Below are 19,836 nucleotides of genomic sequence, written 5' to 3'. Positions count from 1 at the left end.
TGAAAGCCAAGACTCTGTTTAATTTAAATCAGATGAAAACAAACTGTAAAGGATCCTGCCGTGTTATCTATGATTACTTTACTCTTACGTTCATAATGTCAGCCGGAGGGAGGGGGGCGGCGCTGCTGGAAGAGCAGAGTGCGAGTGAGAGGTGCCTGTCTTCGTCCCTTCACAAGCTTCAAAAATGTACTTATCGTGTGATTTTGGAAATAAAAGTTTCATATTCTGAAAGCCAAGACTTGGTTTGTTTAAAATCAAACAAAACACCCGAACCCTGAAAAAATAGATTTTTACGTAAATCCACGTTTATTCTGAAATGAGCCGTTGCGACTTCCGACTGATTTCGATAGAGCGGGTCACATATAGATTACTTCCAGAAAGTTGTTCATGTTCTCAATTTTTTACGTTTAACGCTATATTCGTTCGGTACACTTCGGTACACACCTGTACCGAACCGAAGGGCCCGTACCGAATAATTTCAGTACGGGTACGTGTACCGTTACACCCCTAATTGATTGATATGATTGCGATTTAAATCAGCATATACGTCTGTCAGGGGATGCCACCCCCCAAAATCTCCTGCCACCCTCTTGCCACCCCATGAATATTTGTCTAGATCCGCCCCTGGGTACATGAGCCAACCACCTTGGGTACATGAGCCAACCACCTTGGGTACAAAGGCAGGGTTGGGCTTCAGCAACACTCTCGTTTGCCCCGGGGCAAACTGAGTGCATGAAGGATGTACAGAGAGCGCATGAATGTCACTGACTCGCTTGGCAGATGCCAGAGCCACTAACAACACTGTCTTCAGTGACAGGTGTTTCATGTCAGCTTCTTCCAGGGGTTCAAATGGAAGTCGAGTGAGCCCATCTAAAACTACTGCCAAGTCCCATAAGGGCACCAGTGACCTGGAAACAGGGAGGAGCCTGCCGACCCCTTTCATAAAACGGCAGACCAAGGGATGTTGGCTAGCCGTCTTTCCCTCAAAGCCCACATGGCATGCAGCAATAGCAGCCAGGTACACTTTGATCGTAGAGAAATCTCTGTGTTTATCAATCAGGTCCTGTAGAAATGATAGAATCACCCCAACAGGACATTGAAAAGAGATGTGTCCTTTTTGAAGGCACCACTCCTCAAACACCCTCCACTTACAGTCATAGAGGGACCTGGTGGAGGAAGCTCTTGCACTCTGAATAGTGTTTATCACCTTCTGAGGGAGTCCCACTGTATTCAGGTTGTACCACTCACGGGCCAGGCCCATACTAGTGCCAAGTGCTCTGGGTGTGGGTGAAAAATCATCCCCCCCCGCCTGAGACAGTATGTCCCTGCGTAGCGGGAGCTGCCACGGCTGCCCGCACAGCAGCTGATATATCTCCGCCAGCCAGTACATTGCAGGCCAGTGCGGAGCTATTAGGATCAGTGTGTGGCGTTGTTCTCTCTCTCTGGCCAGAGTTGGGGGTATCAGAGCCAGGGGTGGGAACGCGTACAGAAGGACCGGAGGCCAAACGTGCGCGAGCGCGTCCACGCCTAACGGTGCGTTTAAATCGCGCATTGAAAAGAACAGCTGACATTGAGCGTTTTCTTTTGATGCGAACAGATCCACCGCGGCCCGGCCGTAACGCACCCACAGCTGACTCACAATTATTGGATGTAGAGTCCAGTCTGCATATAGTGGTGCACCTCTGGACAGCAGATCTGCCCCGAGGTTCATCACTCCTGGTACGTGCGTCGCTCTCAGTGAGAGGAGACTCCATAAGATCAGTTTGCGTGCCAGCATGTGTAACTGGAGAGAACGTAAACCCTCTTGGCGGTTTATATATGATATTGTGGTCTTATTACATGGCTTAGTTGAATACTCGATTCTGATTGGTCAATTCAGAACACGTGACACGTTGTTAATACCGAACAGACAGACCGCTGTCAAGGACTTATTGACCGTTGTTAAGGACGCTCACATCTTCAGAAAGAAGTCCGGTCGATTTAACTGTATACAGTTGGGCCGAAAAGCAAACTGCATGCAGTTTGCTTTTCGAACTGGGACAAGAAAAACAGCGGAGAAGTAACGGGGCACAAACCCTCCTTTTTACGCAGCGGTCCAGACATAGACATCAAACGGCGACACATATTCACTTGCCAGTTACTTTGTCATTAGGGCAGGGATATCTAGATACTTTCCAAGGTTTGACATCATGAATTGTGCTACTTTTAAAGCAAGGAGCGATGTTTTCAAATCTGTAATCAAAAAGCTCCTCAAAAACGCAAGCAGTTCCTACCGTTGGCTTTTCAAACTGACAAGAGACGCTCTCACTGTTTTTCAAATGTAACAGTTTGAAAAGCAAGCAAACTGTCTGATTGTCTTTAGTTTTCCGCTGGCGTGTGATAGCAACATGGAGGATTTTAACATTCATTTTAATATATTTGGAGAGCACAGTAATTTGGAGTAATGGTTAGTGGCTGATGAGTCCCCAGTGAAGAAAAGAAAAAGACAAGAGGGACAAGAAAACAGCGGAGAAGTAACGGGCAGAAACCCTCCTTTTTACGCAGCGGTCCAGACATAGACATCAAATGGCAAAACATACAGTGTGCAGTTACTTTGGCATTAGGGCAGGGATATCGAGATACTTTCCAAGGTTTGACATAATGAATTGTGCTACTTTTAAAGCAAGCAGCGATGTTTTCAAATCTGTAATCAGAAAGCTCCTCAAAAACGCTATCGAAGCAGTTCCTGCCGTTGCTACGTTAGTTCAAACAGTAACATCGGACTATTTTTCTTCGCGGATGCATGTCAATTTAAATCAATACATAAAACTATTTTTTAAATCAATAAAATCATTTTCTAAATCCATAAAAGCATTTCAATTAATATTGGGAGTCATAACGTTACTTTGTTGAGAATGTGGCCATGTAATAAGCGGGATAATGTGCAGCGACTTGGTCATTATGGGCACATTATCCCTTACGTGTTGTCTGTCCTCACGAGGACATGAAGTCCTCTGAGAAAAGGCAGAAAGCGTTTCAGGGTGAGGAACACCGCTAAAAGCTCCAGATAATTTATATGTGACCGTTGGAGGTCTCTGCTCCAGAGACCCCTCACAGGTCGACCTTCGTATATACCCCCCCAGCCCGTCAGACATGTGTCTGTGGTGACCACCTTCCGCGATAGGACAGCACCCATAGGCACGCCCCGTACAAGAAAAGTCGGGTGCAGCTAGTGGCGCAGTGCCATTATGCATTTCATAGTGACCATCACTCTCTGCGCGCCATGACGCACGGGGTCCAGTCTGAGGGCAGCTACCCAGCGCTGAAACTCCCTCATGTGTCAGGCCGTTGTGTCCTTGGGCAAGACACTTCACCCGAATTTGCTCCTGTGGGTATTGTCCACAGTACATGTATGATACTAATGTGTACTTGTAAAAGCGCCTTGATGACTTCGAGCACCTTGATGACTTCGAGGCGTGAAGATGGACGGTCATCAGATCAAGGATTGAAACTAGGGGTGGGCGATATTGAAAAATATGTTATCACGATATTTTCAGGCAGTATCACGATAGACGATATATATCACGATATTTTTTCATGTCAGTTATTATGGTTATTTTTCAAGTTACTTAACAGTACAAGCACCTACAAGGTAACAGAAACTAAAGCAAAAAGGAGTAACAGACCAAAATAGCATTTCAAGCTGGTTTTATTTCAGAAATGAATCCCTGAATGAACAAGTGAGCAGTGAACATCAATAAACATGAAAAGGAGGGTAAAACATAACTAAGTAAAACATAAAACATCAATGAGGAAAAATCAGTGCCAAACAATTAAAATGTAAACTTTAGAGTAGACTTGAAGTGTAATAAAAGACTTTAGCATAACTGAAGGGAAAAACATAAAACGCCACAGCGTCAGTTATGTCTTTCCACCGTTTGCTAGTCTTTTCATAAGGAGCCCCTTTATGAAATGCCTGCCCTATGGTTGCTCGCTGCAAAGAAAGGGGGCGGGGACTTTGGGAGCGTGTCAAACAACTCGGACTGAACGAAAGCAGAGGTGCGCTGACATTGTGAAATCGATCGGGTTTGATATATGGTGAAATTAAAATCAGTAGGTGAGGCTGGGGGAGCGGGAGGGGAAGAGGCTCTCCGTCCGCTGTCATAGCCCCCTACGGAGAGCCTCTTCCCCTCCCGCTATTTTTTTTTTTTCAATTTTTTTTTCAATTTTTTATCACGATAGGACGATATCTCTGAAAAAGCATATCGTGGAGACCTAATATCGTCACGACGATATATATCGTCATATCGCCCACCCCTAGTTGAAACCCGCCGCTGCTGCGTCTGTAAAGCCGTTGTGTCCTTGGGCAAGACACTTCACCTGAACTTGCTCCTGTGGGTATTGTCCACAGTGGTGACCATTGCATGTATGATATGTGTAATGTGTATTTGTAAAGCGCTTTGAGCATCTGGAAAAGCGCTATAATAAATGTAAGGAATTATTATTATTATTATTAAGCGTCCCAGTCATACCACCAGGACGGCTGACGCCATGAGCCCCAGTAATATATAGGCTCGTTCGGTCATTGCTGACTGGAAGCGGTCTGCCTTTGCCGGTAGCGTGGGGTTCCTGCTCGGTGCCGAAGCCAGCCGCGGTTGGAGGTGGGCTGCCACCAGCGGTTCCATGGGCGGCATGCAGAGCAGGCCGAGCTTCTCCATGCCAACACAGTCCAAAGAGGAGGGCCCCTGGATTGGGGCCTTGTTGCTGAAAGGGCGGTCTCTCCACGAGACCGACACCTCGTCCAGCATCTTTGGAAAGGGAGAAGCTGCTTCTTCATCCTCGCCTCTTGGGGCAAGTTCTTCCCCTCATAGCGAGATCTGGAGGTCTCCTTGGCCACTTCAGGCTAGGGGATGTCCAGCCTGGACGCAGCGCGTTGGCACACAGCCTGCAAGTCCATACTGAGGCAGGGCGAAGCTGGTGTGCTTTCGCCCGGGGGAGCGGACATCACCTCCGGCTTGGCAGCCTGGGCAGATGAAACGAAGATGTCATCTTCGTGCTCATCCGAGTCGGATAAGAGGAACCACGCGGGTGGAACCACGGTGAGGTCCAGTTGGGAGCCCCAGCTTGACACAGCGCGGGGCTCCGCTCTCGCCGCTCTTGCCGCCACCGGGCCCCAGCCTGACACGGCGTGGGGCTCTGATTCCGCGGCTACCGTCGTTGTTGAGCCCCAGCCTGACACAGCGCGGGGCTCAATCTCCGCGGCGGTCGCTACCATGTCCCGATTGCCGGCCGGCGAATCAATGGATATGAATGGGTCCCGTCCCGACAGGCTAGCTTGGCGCGCTAGCCGTCGAAGGAGGCTCTTGATGGTGAAGCGGGCACAATGCCAGCACGAACCAGGGGTATCGATAGCTTCCTGGGCGTGTTCCAGCCCAAGGCAGGACGAGCAGACCTGGTGTGAGTCCGTGCCCGAGATCTTAAACCCGCAACCGCAGAGCCGAGCCTCCGACTCCTCTGGTGTGAGGGAGAGAAGGGTCCATCCTCGTTTGCCGGGGTGTCGGCGCGGAGGGACAAGCTAGTAACAGGTATGTGTGCAACTCGATTTTGACAGGATAACAACTGGTGACTTCTAGAATTGTGTGAGTAACATTCTGTTTTTAGACTTCTCTGTTTCAGTGTGTGTACTCTGTATAAATGCTCTGTAGTTGATCTGACTGAAATTGTGATTTTAAATCTCAAAACCGCTACAGTATCTGTCAGGCAGAAACTTGGAACAAGTAATTTGACTGAAACCTTAAAACTGAACTAACTGACTGCTAGGGTTAACTTTGATTTAAACATTTGTAGAATACTAAGAGCTTTATTGAGTAGGTGTAACTGTATTAAGGGTTAAACTCATAACTTTCTAACTTAGGGTTTAATGTAATTGTAAAACCATTGGGCCACTGAAAAGACAATAACAACTCAGGAGGGAGCCAGTCTATATTTCCTTTTGAGGGCCACCAGCTGCAGAGAGTTAACTAATTAAAGGGACGTGGCCCCACAGCTGATAGAACTCAGAAATCAGGTGTACATTTTAGGTAGCACTTTCCTGGAGCGTCAGCTTCAGCGTCAGATAGACGAAGACTGACAAAGACAAAGGAGTCCTGCTGGAGTAAGACTGACAAAGACAAAGGAGTCCTGCTGGAGTCACGAGGGTGGCAAAGAGGAGGCAAATCTTACTTTGATTGAGCTAAGTATCGCTGGTGTTTTATTTTATTTGGTTGTTTAGCCCCTCAGGCTATAATCATGTGTATTTTCTCCATTCCTGTTTATGTGTCTTCTCGCAATTATCACTGGCCCTGTGTATCTCGTAATTGATATAACCGGCCTGCTCTCGTCTATCCCACATGCTCCACTGACATCCAACATCTAGCTCCAGGCGGCCTGTGGAACTGCCAGTCAGCTGTTCCTAAGGCTGACTTCATCTCTGGCTACGCTTCCCTGCAGTCTCTGGATTTCCTTGCTCTCACTGAGATGTGGATTACTCCATCCAACACATCCACCCCAGCAGCTCTCTCCACAGCATATTCCTTCTCCCATACACCCAGACCCACTGGCAGAGGAGGTGGCACTGGTCTCCTGCTCTCTCCCAAATGGAGCTTTTCCCTCTTCAAGCTACCTAACTTCGCTCCTTCCACCTTTGAATTCCATGCCGTCACAGTAACCCATCCTATACAATTAACCATTGTTGTTCTCTACCGTCCACCAGGCGCCTTGGGGGACTTCTTGGAGGAATTAGATAATCTCCTCTCACACATCCCTGAAACTGGCCCTCCCGCTGTACTTCTCGGAGACTTCAACCTCCAGACAGGGAAGATAGACGAACTAACATCTCTGTTAACCGCCTTTGCTTTCTCACTGTCTCCGTCCCCACCAACCCATAAAGCTGGCAATGTCCTTGATCTCATATTCTCAAGGAACTGCACTACTTCTAACCTCTCTGTAAACCCGCTCCACACATTCGATCACTTCTTCATTTCATTCTCTCTACCCCTTTCCAAACATAACAAACTAATCTCTTCTCATCCTGCACCTGTCCGCCGTAACCTTCGTTCCCTCTCCCCCTCTATCTTTGCCTCATCGGTGCTCTCAGCCCTACCTTCCTCTGACTCGTTCCAACTCCTGCGGAAACTCTCCTCTCTACTCTCTCATCCTCTCTGGACTCTCTCTGTCCTCTCACATCTCGGCAGGCTCGTCAGTCCCCTCCTGCTCCCTGGCTAAATGACGCACTGCGTGCTAATAGAACCGTCCTTAGGGCAGCAGAGCGGAAACGGTGGAAATCCAAACACCATGACGACCTCCTAACCTATCAGGCTCTCCTCTCCTCTTTCTCTGCTTCGATCTCTCACGCAAAAAACACTTACGTTCAAGATAAGATCCAATCTTCCTATTAGAAATCCTAAAAAACTATTTTCCATCTTCTCCACCCTCTTGGACCCCCCCAAAGCCCCTTCCCCCTCCTCCCATCTGTCAAGCGACTTTGTTAACCACTTTGAAAAAAAGGTTGATGATATTCGCTCTTCTTTTTCTGACTCACCTTTACTCACTGCTGGGTCACCAGACCCTCCTTTCACCCACACACTGACCTCCTTTTCCCCTCTCTCTCCAAGTGAGGTTCTTACCCTCGTTACCTCTGCCCGCCCTCTGGACCCTATCCCTTCAAACCTCCTTCAGACTATCGCTCCTGATATTCTACCGATTCTCACCCATTTCATCAACACTTCTCTAACTTCTGGTCACTTTCCAAACAGTCTCAAGGAGGCAAGAGTAAACCCTCTCCTAAATGTCATCGCTTGGCTCTCAGCCACAACAAACGCGCGACAGAAAACGAGGGCGTGAATAGAAAAAGAGTTTATTCACTGCTGCTGAAGGACACAATCAGGTGAAACAAACGACGAAACAAGAGGTCAGCTGGTCGTGTCTGCTCTTCGCGTTGCGTCCTCCTGCCAGAGAGAGAGAGCGAGAGAGCGAGATCCGGCCTGGTCCTTTATCCGGCTAACTCCAGCCGCCAGGTGTCCTCAATCCCAGCTGATAGACCAAAGGGAAAACCTTAAAGGAACATACACACACCAGAGATAACAAGGCAGGGGTCGTCACACCCCCCCCCTTAAAGTCGGTGTCCCCAGGACCACCGGCACACCAACCCTGACAAAACAAAAAAAACACCAGTAATGAACAACAAAAATACAAGACATAAGGCACCCCACTTCCAACAAACCCAACAATTGCAACATACAACCCTCACACTGCCAACCGCTCCTCCCACACCCAGCTACATCTTTAGCAACACAGATAAACAACTTGAGAAGCACACTTTAAAAGGATGGGCAGAGCGAGAACGATTTATCAAACAGTATGACAGGCAATACATTACCGTCACGGCCCATGTTTCCTCAGTTGTAGCAGTTAGTTTCACTGGCTTTACTGCAATGCACCGCAACGTGGCCAATGTCGCCACACTTGTAACATTTCACCCTACTGCAACGTCTCTGGATGTGACCAAGCCCACCGCAGGAATAGCACTTCCGGCCGTTGGCATGCCCACAGTCACGAGCCATGTGTCCTTGGTCTTCACACCGATAGCAGGACATTTCCTTGCCTCTTCCTTGACCCCTGCTGCCGCCGCCACGACCACCATCAACGCTGCCGCCACCACGACCACCATCAACGCCACCGCCGCCACGACCACTTTGACTAGTGGGACAATGCTTGGTCTTCTGGTTTCTAAACATGTTTTTGTCCATAGCACGAGTGATCACACAAGAGGACGTGACGTCTGCCAACACTGTAGAGCTCTCCTCAGACCTTGACTCAATCGGACCGCCAGTCACTAAAAGCACAGGGGGAACATCAGTCCAGACTCTGCTCCCTGCCAAACCGTTGCCCAGGATGAACTGTATCCCCTCGACCCTCGATTGGCAAAGCTAGACGTACACCAACAGCCACCTCACCCTTAACAAGACCACAGTCAATATACATCCAATGAACAGGAATAGGAAGAACTTTTAATCCCATTCCCCAACTTAGAAGGGTGTCACCAGTGTCACTTTCATAAGACAGCGGCAAAACAGAGTCAACAATATAGGAGTCAAAAGCCCCTGTGTCTCGCAAGATTTTGATTGGAACTCTGACATTACTACCTACCAATGACACCAAGCCGTCTCGTATAAATGGAGCATAAGATGCCAAAACCTCAGATCCACCTAAGTGGGATGTAAGCACATCGGCAACACAGCAGCTTTCCACAGGAGCAGCCAACGCAACAGGCCCAACAAAATATCTTCCTCCCTCAGATTTTGCTCCAAGCGCAGGACAGTCTGCCTTCCAATGGCCTTTTTCGCGACAGTAGTGGCAAATATCATTATTATCCCCCTCAGATTTGACCAAACCCAATTTCCTTGGCTCCATAGACCAAAGGGAAAACCTTAAAGGAACATACACACACCAGAGATAACAAGGCAGGGGTCGTCACAGAAACCCACTCTCAACCCGTCTGATGTTATAAACTACAGGCCTGTCTCTCTCCTCCCGTTCCTGTCTAAAACACTTGAACGCGCTGTCTTTAAACAACTCTCCTGTTATCTCCATCAGAACAACCTTCTGGATCCGCACCAGTCTGGTTTCAAGGCAGGTCACTCCACAGAAATGGCCCTCCTTGCTGTCACTGAGGAACTGCACACGGCTAAAGCAGCCTCCCTCTCCTCTGTCATCATCCTGTTGGACCTGTCTGCTGCATTCAACACGGTGAACCATCAGATCCTCCTTCACACTCTTCAAGAACTTGGAGTTTCAGGCTCTGCACTTTCCCTCCTCACCTCATACCTCAAAGACCGTACCTACAGGGTTACTTGGAGAGGGTCGGAGTCCGACCCTTGTCAATTAACTACAGGGGTCCATCAGGGCTCTGTTCTTGGTCCCCTCCTCTTCTCCTTGTACACAAACTCGCTCGGATCTGTCATTAGCCCGCATGGTTTTTCATACCACTGCTACGCTGATGACACCCAATTAATTCTGTCCTTTCCCCGCTCAGAGACCCAGGACGTTGCACGCATCTCTGCTTGTCTAGCTGACATCTCTCAGTGGATGTCTGCTCATCACCTCAAGCTCAACCTTGACAAGACTGAACTGCTTTTCCTTCAGGGAAAAGATTGTCCCACTCTTGACCTAACAATCAACATCAGCACCTTTGTTGTTTCCCCGACTCAGACTGCCTAGACTACTGCAACTCCCTCCTGGCTGGTCCACCTGCATGTGCCATCCGACCTCTGCAGCTCATCCAGAATGCAGCGGCTCGTCTGGTCTTCAACCTTCCTAAATTCTCCCACACCACGCCGCTCCTCCGCTCCCTCCACTGGCTTCCGGTAACTGCTAGAATCCACTTCAAGACAATGGTACTTGCGTACCATGCTGCGAATGGATCTGGCCCTTCCTACATCCAGGACATGGTTAAACCGTACACCCCAGCACGTGCACTCCGCTCTGCATCAACAAAACGGCTCGCTGCACCCTCGCTGCGAAGGGGACCCAAGTTCCCATCAGCAAAAACACGTTGGTTTGCTATCCTGGCTCCAAAATGGTGGAATGAGCTCCCCATTAACATCAGGACAGCAGATAGCTTACACACCTTCCGGCGCAGACTGAAAGCTCATCTCTTTCGACTCCACTTCGAGTGATAGAACTATTAACAAAGCACTTATATACTAATAAAGGACTGGCTTACCTAAAGCCAGTTGAGTAGCACTTGACATGTTTTTGCTCTATGAAACCTGATGTACTTATATGATTCTGTTTTCTTCAAGTTTGTATTTTGTTGGTGGAACGCACTTATTGTAAGTCGCTTTGGATAAAAGCGTCAGCTAAATGCAATGTAATGTAATGTAACCGAAAAAAAAGATCCAACCTTATCGTTATTCCGAAAGGAAAAAACGACGGGGTAGATTTTTCTTTAAAAAATATTAACTGGTGTGTTAATAACTTTCTTATCTCTGTCTCCTCTGGTGTGAGGGAGAGAAGAGTCCGTCCCCGCTCGCCGTGGTGTCGGCGCGGAGGGATAAACTAGCAACAGGTATGTTACTGTTTGAAGAAAATCAAACCTTACCGTTATTTAGAAAGAAAAACGGTCGGGGCAGATTACAGTATTAACTGGTGTGTTAATATTTGTTCAATTCTTCTGCAAAGCAAAAAAAGTAACCGGCAAGCGCCCGTCGACCGAATGTTACCTTGGGTTCAGTCTGTGGACCGTTAACCTAGCCCGGCTACTGATATTTGAGATGTGCTCTGAAGCGAGAAGAGGTGTTTGAATGACGCTGCGACGTAGCGCAAGCTACTTAAAGGGTGGGTGGATTCCCTGACCAGCCAATCAGGATTGGCGTAATGAGATTGATGCTTCTGTTTGCATACGCGTTGAGGCGCATCCCATAGTGAGACATCGAACGGAGTGTTATAAATGAGAACAAAACCCTCTCTCTTTTCATCCATACCCACATCTCTAAAAAATAAAAAAGGGGGTGCTAACAAGCAGATCCAGAATGTTTGCTCCTATTACGTCATTGGCGACATCCGGCCGACGTGACACGTCCCAACCTATCATCTCCGGCACACGTGACACGTCCCAACCTATTGTGTCCGTGTCTAGCTGAATCCCCTCTCGCAGCTGTGTGTCTGTGTATTCAGCATGATGTCTGCAGGAGGTACTTAGAGTAAAGTTGTTATATATAATACATATAATGCAGTGACGTGCGGTGAGGTTCATGGCCGGTGAGGCACTGACTCTTTCAGAGTCAGATTTACAAATATTATATTTTGACCGTAATCGAAATATTCGGTTATTTTCAAAAGCTTTTTTAGTCTGATGCTTCGATTCATTTTAAACAGACCGTTCAACCCAAAATCTAAATATTGGATTGTTCTTTCTTAGTAAGATGATCCCATTTTCACTTGAAGATGAAGTTTAGGGTTAGGTTTATCTCATCTGTGCCTCACCTTACCCCACAGTAACTGGCTTGAGCACGCTCACAAAATAAGTGCCTGCGTTAAATTAGTGCCCGCGCTCCAGCCAGTTACTGTGGGCTTACGAGAGGCAGAGCTCGTCCCTGCCTCATTTCTCATCGCTACCCGTAGTCATACTTGCCAACTCTCCCGATTTTCGCGGGAGACTCCCGATTTCATTGCCCTCTCTCGGTTTCCTCCCGGGGTCATATTTCTCCCAATTTCTGACAAAATCAGATTTACTCAGGACTGTTTCCACTCGGACTTTAATACAGCTACACCATTGTTTGGTTTCCATGGTAACGCGTCTCTTTAGTAGCGTGCGCAACTGAAAGTCTGAGAGGGTGAGGAAGATAGTCACAGAAAACAGAACAAGAATCGACAACTCGACCCTCTGCTCACTCCTTTCCTGTAAAATACAGGTCCAGCCCACACATATGCTCCATCAAGGATGGTGCTACAGGCCGCAAGGCAGTGCACTTACAACTACAATAAGCATGGTAGTTAATGTTAATCCAATACAGCTCCGGCGATCCACGAGCACCCCCCCCCCTCCCGCGGTGGTTTTGAAATCCTCCCGATTTCTGAGGTCTCAAGGTTGGCAAGTATGCCCGTAGTTGTAGCGGAGCTCGGCAAATTTGCTGATTTTGACTATAAAAAGCGATTGGAATCATACATAAATCACATTTACAACACAGATCAGTGGAGACATTTTATTATTATTACTATTTAGTTTTTCTTTAGTTGTTTTTCCGTTACATTGGAGTATGACAGGTGAGGCTTTGCCTCCCCTGACTGCACGTCGCTGATATAATGGCATAAGGCGCATGTCAAGCTATGTGCTGTATCAGAAACAATGCGCGGCGTGTTTTGGGAGTAATATGCTCTGTGTTTACATTAGCAAGCACGCTAACACTCAGAGCTAACCATGGAGCTAACGCTGTAGGCTGCTACTGGAGAGAATATGTGTAACCTAATATCCTTGTGGTAAACCCTGCGAGAGAGAAAGGTTTGAGCTCCATACTGTTTCAGAAATAATGCTTGAAGTGGTTGGGAGCATAATATGGGATATGGCATTTAATCACCGCGGCGTTTAGCTGAGGTTCTCCCGGTAGAAAACTCTCTTAGCAGGGGAAAGCTGCATGACGCTACAAAGGGGCGTGGCTAACAGTAGCCGTTCCATTTAAAGCAGAATCAGCGCCTGTTTGGAAAAGGGCTGTAATAGAGGGGTATGAGCAGTATGAGGCATGGCTACCATGGGTGATCTGTTTGGTATTTTAAGCAAAAAACTTCAGACATGTTTTGTTATGTTTTGTATGGCCCTACAATATATTTTTCAAATATAGCATAATAGGTCCACTTTAAGTAAAAAAGTACCCATAACTACCATCTGTTTTATAGAGTAACTGACCTCACTTTATATTAATACAACAATAATGTAATTGTTAGCTAATGAATGTTTTGATGCAGAACAACGGCAAAATTACAATGTTTTCATTTGCACGCAATGAATCTAAATAATAATGATCACGTCACCAAACGCAGATTAAAACTAAAGTAACGAGCCTGTTTGGTAAATGTAAGAAGTAAAAGTACAAGTATTTGTTAAAAATGTAAGAAGTAAAAGTAAAAAGCCGTCAGACAAACAAGTAGTGGGGTAAAGTAGCCTACTGCTACCAGAAAAAGGTACTTAAGTACAGTACTCCACTACTTCCCACCTCTGACTTTCTTTGACCTCCAAATGCTATCACAACAAACAAATTGCCTCCTGATTTTATGCCATGAATCCCGCGAATAACCCTTGTCTTCTCACTTTGCCACTAACACACAGAGTTCAGTGTTCCATAAATCAATGTACATCACCCTGTGGAGGCATAGGTCAGTAGCAGGGCTTACCGACAGCCATCATGTAGTCCCAGCGATCGAGCAGGCACATGCTGAACTGCAGCCCATCGGGCGTGTAGCCCACGTCGATGAGAGCCAACTTCCTGTCCGGGTTCTGACAGACAGCAGATGTCCAAGCCACCAGGAACCAGCAGACGATGAGTAGGATGATGCCCAGCAGACGCAACACTCGCCAGCTGGTCATGTAGGGGATCCTCTGAGCAGTACGGGACAGGAACACCTTCAACACCCTAAGGAGGGGGGGGGGGGGGGGGTGATGAGATGCTCACTTTAAGAACATTGCAACAAAATAACATTTACATTATGAAAGAATCATAGGAAAGGCAGAATGACACAGCTTTCTGAAAGGCACATTTTATTTTCTTGTGACGTCCTACTGTGGTTACTGTACTGTATATTAGGGTTTTTACTGTATATGAAACATCTCATCATACAGTTGTTGAACATGTAAAATGCCTTATCTCTAGCAAAGTGAAACCCCTGTAATTTTTTTGCAAGAGCTTGAAACCAAAGAGACGGTCATTTTTTCTTTTGCTCCAAAACTTAAAATGACAGGACCTCTTGTGGCTTTACTATCAACGACATGTGTCTCAAGACTAAAGGACTTCTGAAGGATGAGGAAAAAAATAGTCAATAATTTTTTTTACAACTATCGCGGGTAATAATTTATATGTAAAATAACACAAGGTTTGGAATTAATTTGGTGCACAAAAAAAGGTTAGCTAGCATAATTTCAAATTGTCTTCTTTAATTTACACTGGAAGAGAAGGCTCAAAAACTAATATAATTATAATGACGCTGGCAAAGGAACTATATTTAACAATGTTGATCAGGATTCTATTGAAATAGCTAATAGTATCTGGCAAATGGCTAGCAGATTAGGCAAACCTCATATGGGTGATTGTATTAAATGGGCCCTATTATGACTTTGGAGTTTTCCCTTTCCAGTATTTCCAAATACATGCAGAGGGAGTTTATTTTCCACAGACACTCCCCCCTGCCTGAAACGCCTCGATTGGAATAATTTGTTTACATCTGTAACATAGTGACATCACTATATTCTTAGGGGATGGACATTGCTTAGCGGTTGACCAATCACAACAGAGCAGGCCAGTTAACCAATCAGAGCTGACTGGGCCCTTGACAGATGGTGAAAAGAGGTAAATGGAAATATCCTAATAACCTTATGTCAAATGTATATATTTAACTAGACCTTAACAATGGAAAAATAAGCCCACACATGATAATATATTTGATATAACACAACAGGGGAGCAGGGGAATTTCTACACAACAGTATGGAGATTTAAATCTGCAGACAAACACAAGGACTGTGACTCTGAATTAAACTGTGCTGAACACATGACCAGCCATTGCTATTCTTAGGCTGTGCCCTTCACACACATTGATGAAGTGTCCACTGCACTCACCACTAATGAGTCCCCCATAAAAAATTGATCTGTGCAATATGTTGACTTGCACCTCTAAGGGTTTACTGGGCTCGCATTAGCCACATCTTTTTAATCCGCATCTTCATTAGCCTTTTTTTTTGACAGATTCACCTGACAAAAAGCCCCTCAGATGAACGATTTCAAGTGCTTTACTTTAAATACAGCGGACGGACCACCTGTCTCATTATCAACTATCAGTGCTGAATACCCCACTGTCTCGTCTCTCCCTCCTCCAGCTGTGGTTTCCCTTCCTCTGATCTCACACACATGTGTTTCTCCGTTTGTCTCTTGCCAACTATCATTCAGTTCTGCGTTATATATGAGATAATTTGGGGCCACAGCACCCCATGTCTTCTTAATTACTTTTGCTTGGCATTTCCCTCTTCCACCTAATGAGGCAGTGAATCCTCCCCTAAACATGTGCAGCAGTGTAGTCCGGTGATGAATTGGACGAGGAACATGCTGCCTCGACACTTCGTAAGTCCTTTTATAAGGAGTTAAGACACAATGTAATTGCACTTAAAGAGGTCAATGTAATCCGATTTCCTGGGATGGATAACGACGTTGGACAAATGGTTTTGTGTAGATGTGTGTGTAATGGAAGTGTGTTACCTGTACAACTTAAGAGTCAGTGTCCCGTAGACGGTAGCAAAACCCAGCAGGCGGACCCATCGCAGCAGGATGCAGCGGAAAACACTTGGCTGGAAGTAGAGAATCCCGACCTGCAATGGGACAAAGAAAAAGTTAAAGAGGGCCCTTTATGCTTTTGGGGGGGTTGCCCTTTTTTGTAGTGTGTTGTACCTCAGCCATTCCTAGCTGGAGTCCCCTTCACATTATTTACTAATGAACCATTTCAGAATGATTTATGTATTTCAAGACAGAATAAATAGCTTGAATAATTGGCGGCCACATTCCAGTTATACAAATAAAATCAATTACCAAAAGAGTGTGCATGTCAATGATCTACAAAGGCTAAAATCCTAAAAACGCTAAAAGTTACCCCCAGAGGGAGTTTCTGACACACTCCCCCCTTCCTGAAACTCCTCCATTTGAATAATTTTTTAACTTACATAAAATAGTGACTTCTATTGGCTACTGCCAAACACATTGTAAGGAATGGAACAAATCTAACCAGTTGACCAATCAGAGCAGACTAGGCTCTGGTTTCAGACAGAGGGTGAAAAGCCTTGATGGCACACAGGCAGTATGAGAACAATAAAGCACTTTTTGAGCATTGAAGCATTTCAAAATGTCAGAGTAGAAGCCTAAAATACAATTCCTGGAGAAATACATAGTTGTGGGAAGTGGCTGATTCTTCTCTCAGTGGACGGCTCTCTAATCATTGACGTAATGCAAAAAGCATTAAAAATATACATTGGTTGTTTCATCTGTCCTTCTTTGGAATCTAGGAAGCGCTTGGATCATAGTTCATCATTTATTCACTGCCTTTGTCAAGCAATTCAGACCTGATACATACAAACATAATACATTGCTTTGACCTTAATAATTAAAACAAGATGGAACAGTGAATTGCATTGTTGTTTTATAACCATCCTTGGCATAACTCAAAAAAACAATCATCAGAGCCTAACATCAAAGCTTGCCCTTGAGACAAGGAGAGCATTCACCCGTGTTTTCTACAGAAAAATCACACTGCAATGTTGTCTATCCAAGTCCACAGTAAAAAACACAGATGGTCTTCCAAAGACATAAGAGGCGGCAAAACAGAAACAAAAAAACAAACAAACATCTGAGGCAAAATGATTATCTGTCCGCTGCAGATGTGCAGCGATTCCCCCTGTGGAATTGTTAATGTTAATCGCATTAGCTAAGGCATTATTACGTTCCCTCAGGCTGTGGAGAAGACACAGGCATGTGGATATTTTTGCTCACTAGGTTAGAGTCAGTCAAGGGACACGGAAGACCCAACGGGAGAAAGCCCACATCCTCATCTGCTCGCAAACGTATGCCTGCTAAACACAGAAACTTCTGCCTCAAATAAGCTCCATGTGACTCAGCAATCTGGCACAGAGCAAATAATGAATAGATGAGTTCTAAGTTGTTCATCTTGACTGCACAAGGAGTGTTTCATGCTGAATTCTACTTTGGACAGGATAGAAAAGCCTCTGAAACTATATTTTAAGACTATCCATGGACAACAAATCTCGCAAAGTCAAAGAAAATATCTAAATACCAATTTGTGACTTCTCCTCTTTGATATTTTTTAAAAGACGAATAGAGACAGGAGCTGATAAAGTGATAGCAGGTCGGGACGGTGTGCTCAGCAACTTGCTGACGCATATTTAGAGAAAGAAGAGGGCGGAGGAAGATGAGTAAAAAAAAACGAACCGGTCTCATGTCTCATGACTCCGTTTTCGATTAAACTACCAAATAGCATCTGGATCTCTATCACGTACCAGTTTAAGGCTATTGTTGTAGGTGATGGGATAAAGACAGATAGGTGTTAATAGCAGTAGTGTCACGATCTGTCTTTATGGTGTTTTGTCTTGTCTATATCTGTTTTTGGTTTTCTGTCTGCGTTGTGTTTTGTCTTGTTTAGATCTGTCTGTGGTTCCCTGTCAGTCCCTGGTGTGTCTGATTACCCGATTGTGTTCACCTGTGGCCCCTGTGTTTTCTCCTCCCTCCTCACCTGTGTCTTGTTTGTGTGATTAGTCTTGTGTGTATTTAAGTTCTGGTTTTTCTGTCTGTCTTTGTCGGTTCGTCTTGTGTATTGGCTTGTCCTCGGTGAGTGTGCTGTTCTGTCATTGTCATTATAGCCTTGAAATAAAGGAATTTCGCGTTAATCTGCATTTGGGTCCTACCTGCTTCACACATCGTAACATTACGAACTGACCATTATGGACCCAGCAGACTCAGCCCATTTGATGCTACAGGCGGAATGTCTTGGATACTCTCTGGAGTACATTTTTTATACGTGGAAAGGCGCCTCATCTAGATGGGGTAGAGAGGCTGCGTTGAAGGAGGCACGTCAGGAGGTTGCTCGCAAGCCCTGGCTCTGGAGCTTGTTGCCCGAGTGGCTTAGGGTTTTCTCACGTAGCCCTGAGTGCCAGTCTTCATGTTCTGACCCTTTCTTGGGGTCTGGTCTGGCGTTTGGAGGTCCACGAAGCCTCCAAAAGACTCCTAAGAGACGCAAGGCCAGGGTTCCAGCCCCAGTTCCGGCTGCAGAACCGGCCTACAAGGCCATGGATCCATGCACCAGTACCGGCCCACGCAGCCATGCTTCCATTCTCCATTACCTGGCTTACACAGCCAGGGTCCAGGCTTCCGCTCCGCACCCAGCAGCAATGGTTCCGACTCCAGAACCGGTCCCCACAGCCATGGTTCCGGCTCCAGAACCGGCCCATGCAGCCATGGTCCCTGCTACAGAACCGGCCCACACAGCCATGGTCCCAGTCCCAGTCATGGCCCCAGCAGCCATGGCTCCGGCCCCAGCAGCCATGGTTCTGGCTTCAGTACCGGCCCCAGTAGCCATGGTCCCAACTCCAGTTTCGGCTCCAGGACTGGCTCTCCGGCCGACGCCAGCTCCCAGTGTCCTGTCGGCGTACCGGCCGACTCCAGCACCTCGTTTCCTGTTGGCTCTCCAGCCGACGCCAGCTCCCCGAGGCCTATCGGCGTACTGGCCAACGCCAGCTCCCCGAGGCCTGTCGGTGTACCGGCCGACTCCAGCTCCTCGTCTCCTGTTGGCTCTCCAGCCGACGCCAGCTCCCCGTGTCCTGTCGGCGTACCGACCGACACAAGTCCCCTCTCAGGTCCCCTGTCGAGTTCCCTCTCGAGTCCCTTCTCGAGCTCCCTCTCGAGCTCCCTCTCGAGCTCCCTCTCGAGTCTCCTCTCCAGTCTCCTCTCCAGTCCCCTCTCGAGTCCCCCTCAAGTTCCCTCTCGAGTCTCCTTTCAAGACACCCCTCCAGTTCCCTCTCAAGTTCCCTCTCGAGTTCCTTTTCAATTCATCTCTCGAATCTCCTCTCGAGTCCCTGTTCAAGACACTTCTCAAGTCCCCTCTCGAGTTCTCTCTCGAGTCCCTTCTCAAGTCTCCTCTCGAGTTCTCTCTCGAGTCCCCTCTCAAATCACCTCTCGAGTTACCTCTTGAGTTCCCTCTCAAGCCCTCTCTCTCGAGTCCCTACTCAAGTACCGTTGGAGGTTCCGCTGGGGGTCCTGCCAACCCTTTATCCTGTCCCGTTGGAGGTCCCGCCGTCTACTCTTCTGCCGGGGGTCCTGCCAGCTCCTTGTCCTGTCTCGTTGGAGGCCCCGCCGACTACTCTCCTGCCGGGGGTCCTGCCAACCCTATGTCCTGTCCCGTTGGAGGTCCCGCCGTCTACTCTCCTGCCGGGGGTCCTGCCAGTCCTGTGTCCTGTGCTGTTGGAGGCCCCGCCGACAACTCTCCTGCCGGGGGTCCTGCCAATCCTATGTCCTGTGCCGTTGGAGGCCCCGCCGACTACTCTCCTGCCGACTACTCT

General features: G+C 47.1%; 1 protein-coding gene across 1 annotated transcript in view; it reads right to left on the bottom strand.

The window, feature by feature from the left end:
• The window catches only part of gpr158a (G protein-coupled receptor 158a), a 150,584-nt gene that overhangs the window by 19,107 nt on the left and 111,641 nt on the right, over positions 1-19,836 (bottom strand). The window contains exons 6-7 of the mRNA XM_034109056.2: positions 15,977-16,086; positions 13,906-14,144 (exon numbers count right to left, since the gene is read on the bottom strand). Of these exons, the coding sequence (XP_033964947.1) occupies positions 13,906-14,144; positions 15,977-16,086 (349 nt within the window). The remainder of the gene's footprint in view (positions 1-13,905; positions 14,145-15,976; positions 16,087-19,836) is intronic.

Source organism: Pseudochaenichthys georgianus, chromosome 20 (genome assembly GCF_902827115.2).
Source record: "Pseudochaenichthys georgianus chromosome 20, fPseGeo1.2, whole genome shotgun sequence".
NCBI lineage: Eukaryota > Metazoa > Chordata > Actinopteri > Perciformes > Channichthyidae > Pseudochaenichthys > Pseudochaenichthys georgianus.
This window is presented reverse-complemented; position numbering and strand designations above follow the sequence as displayed.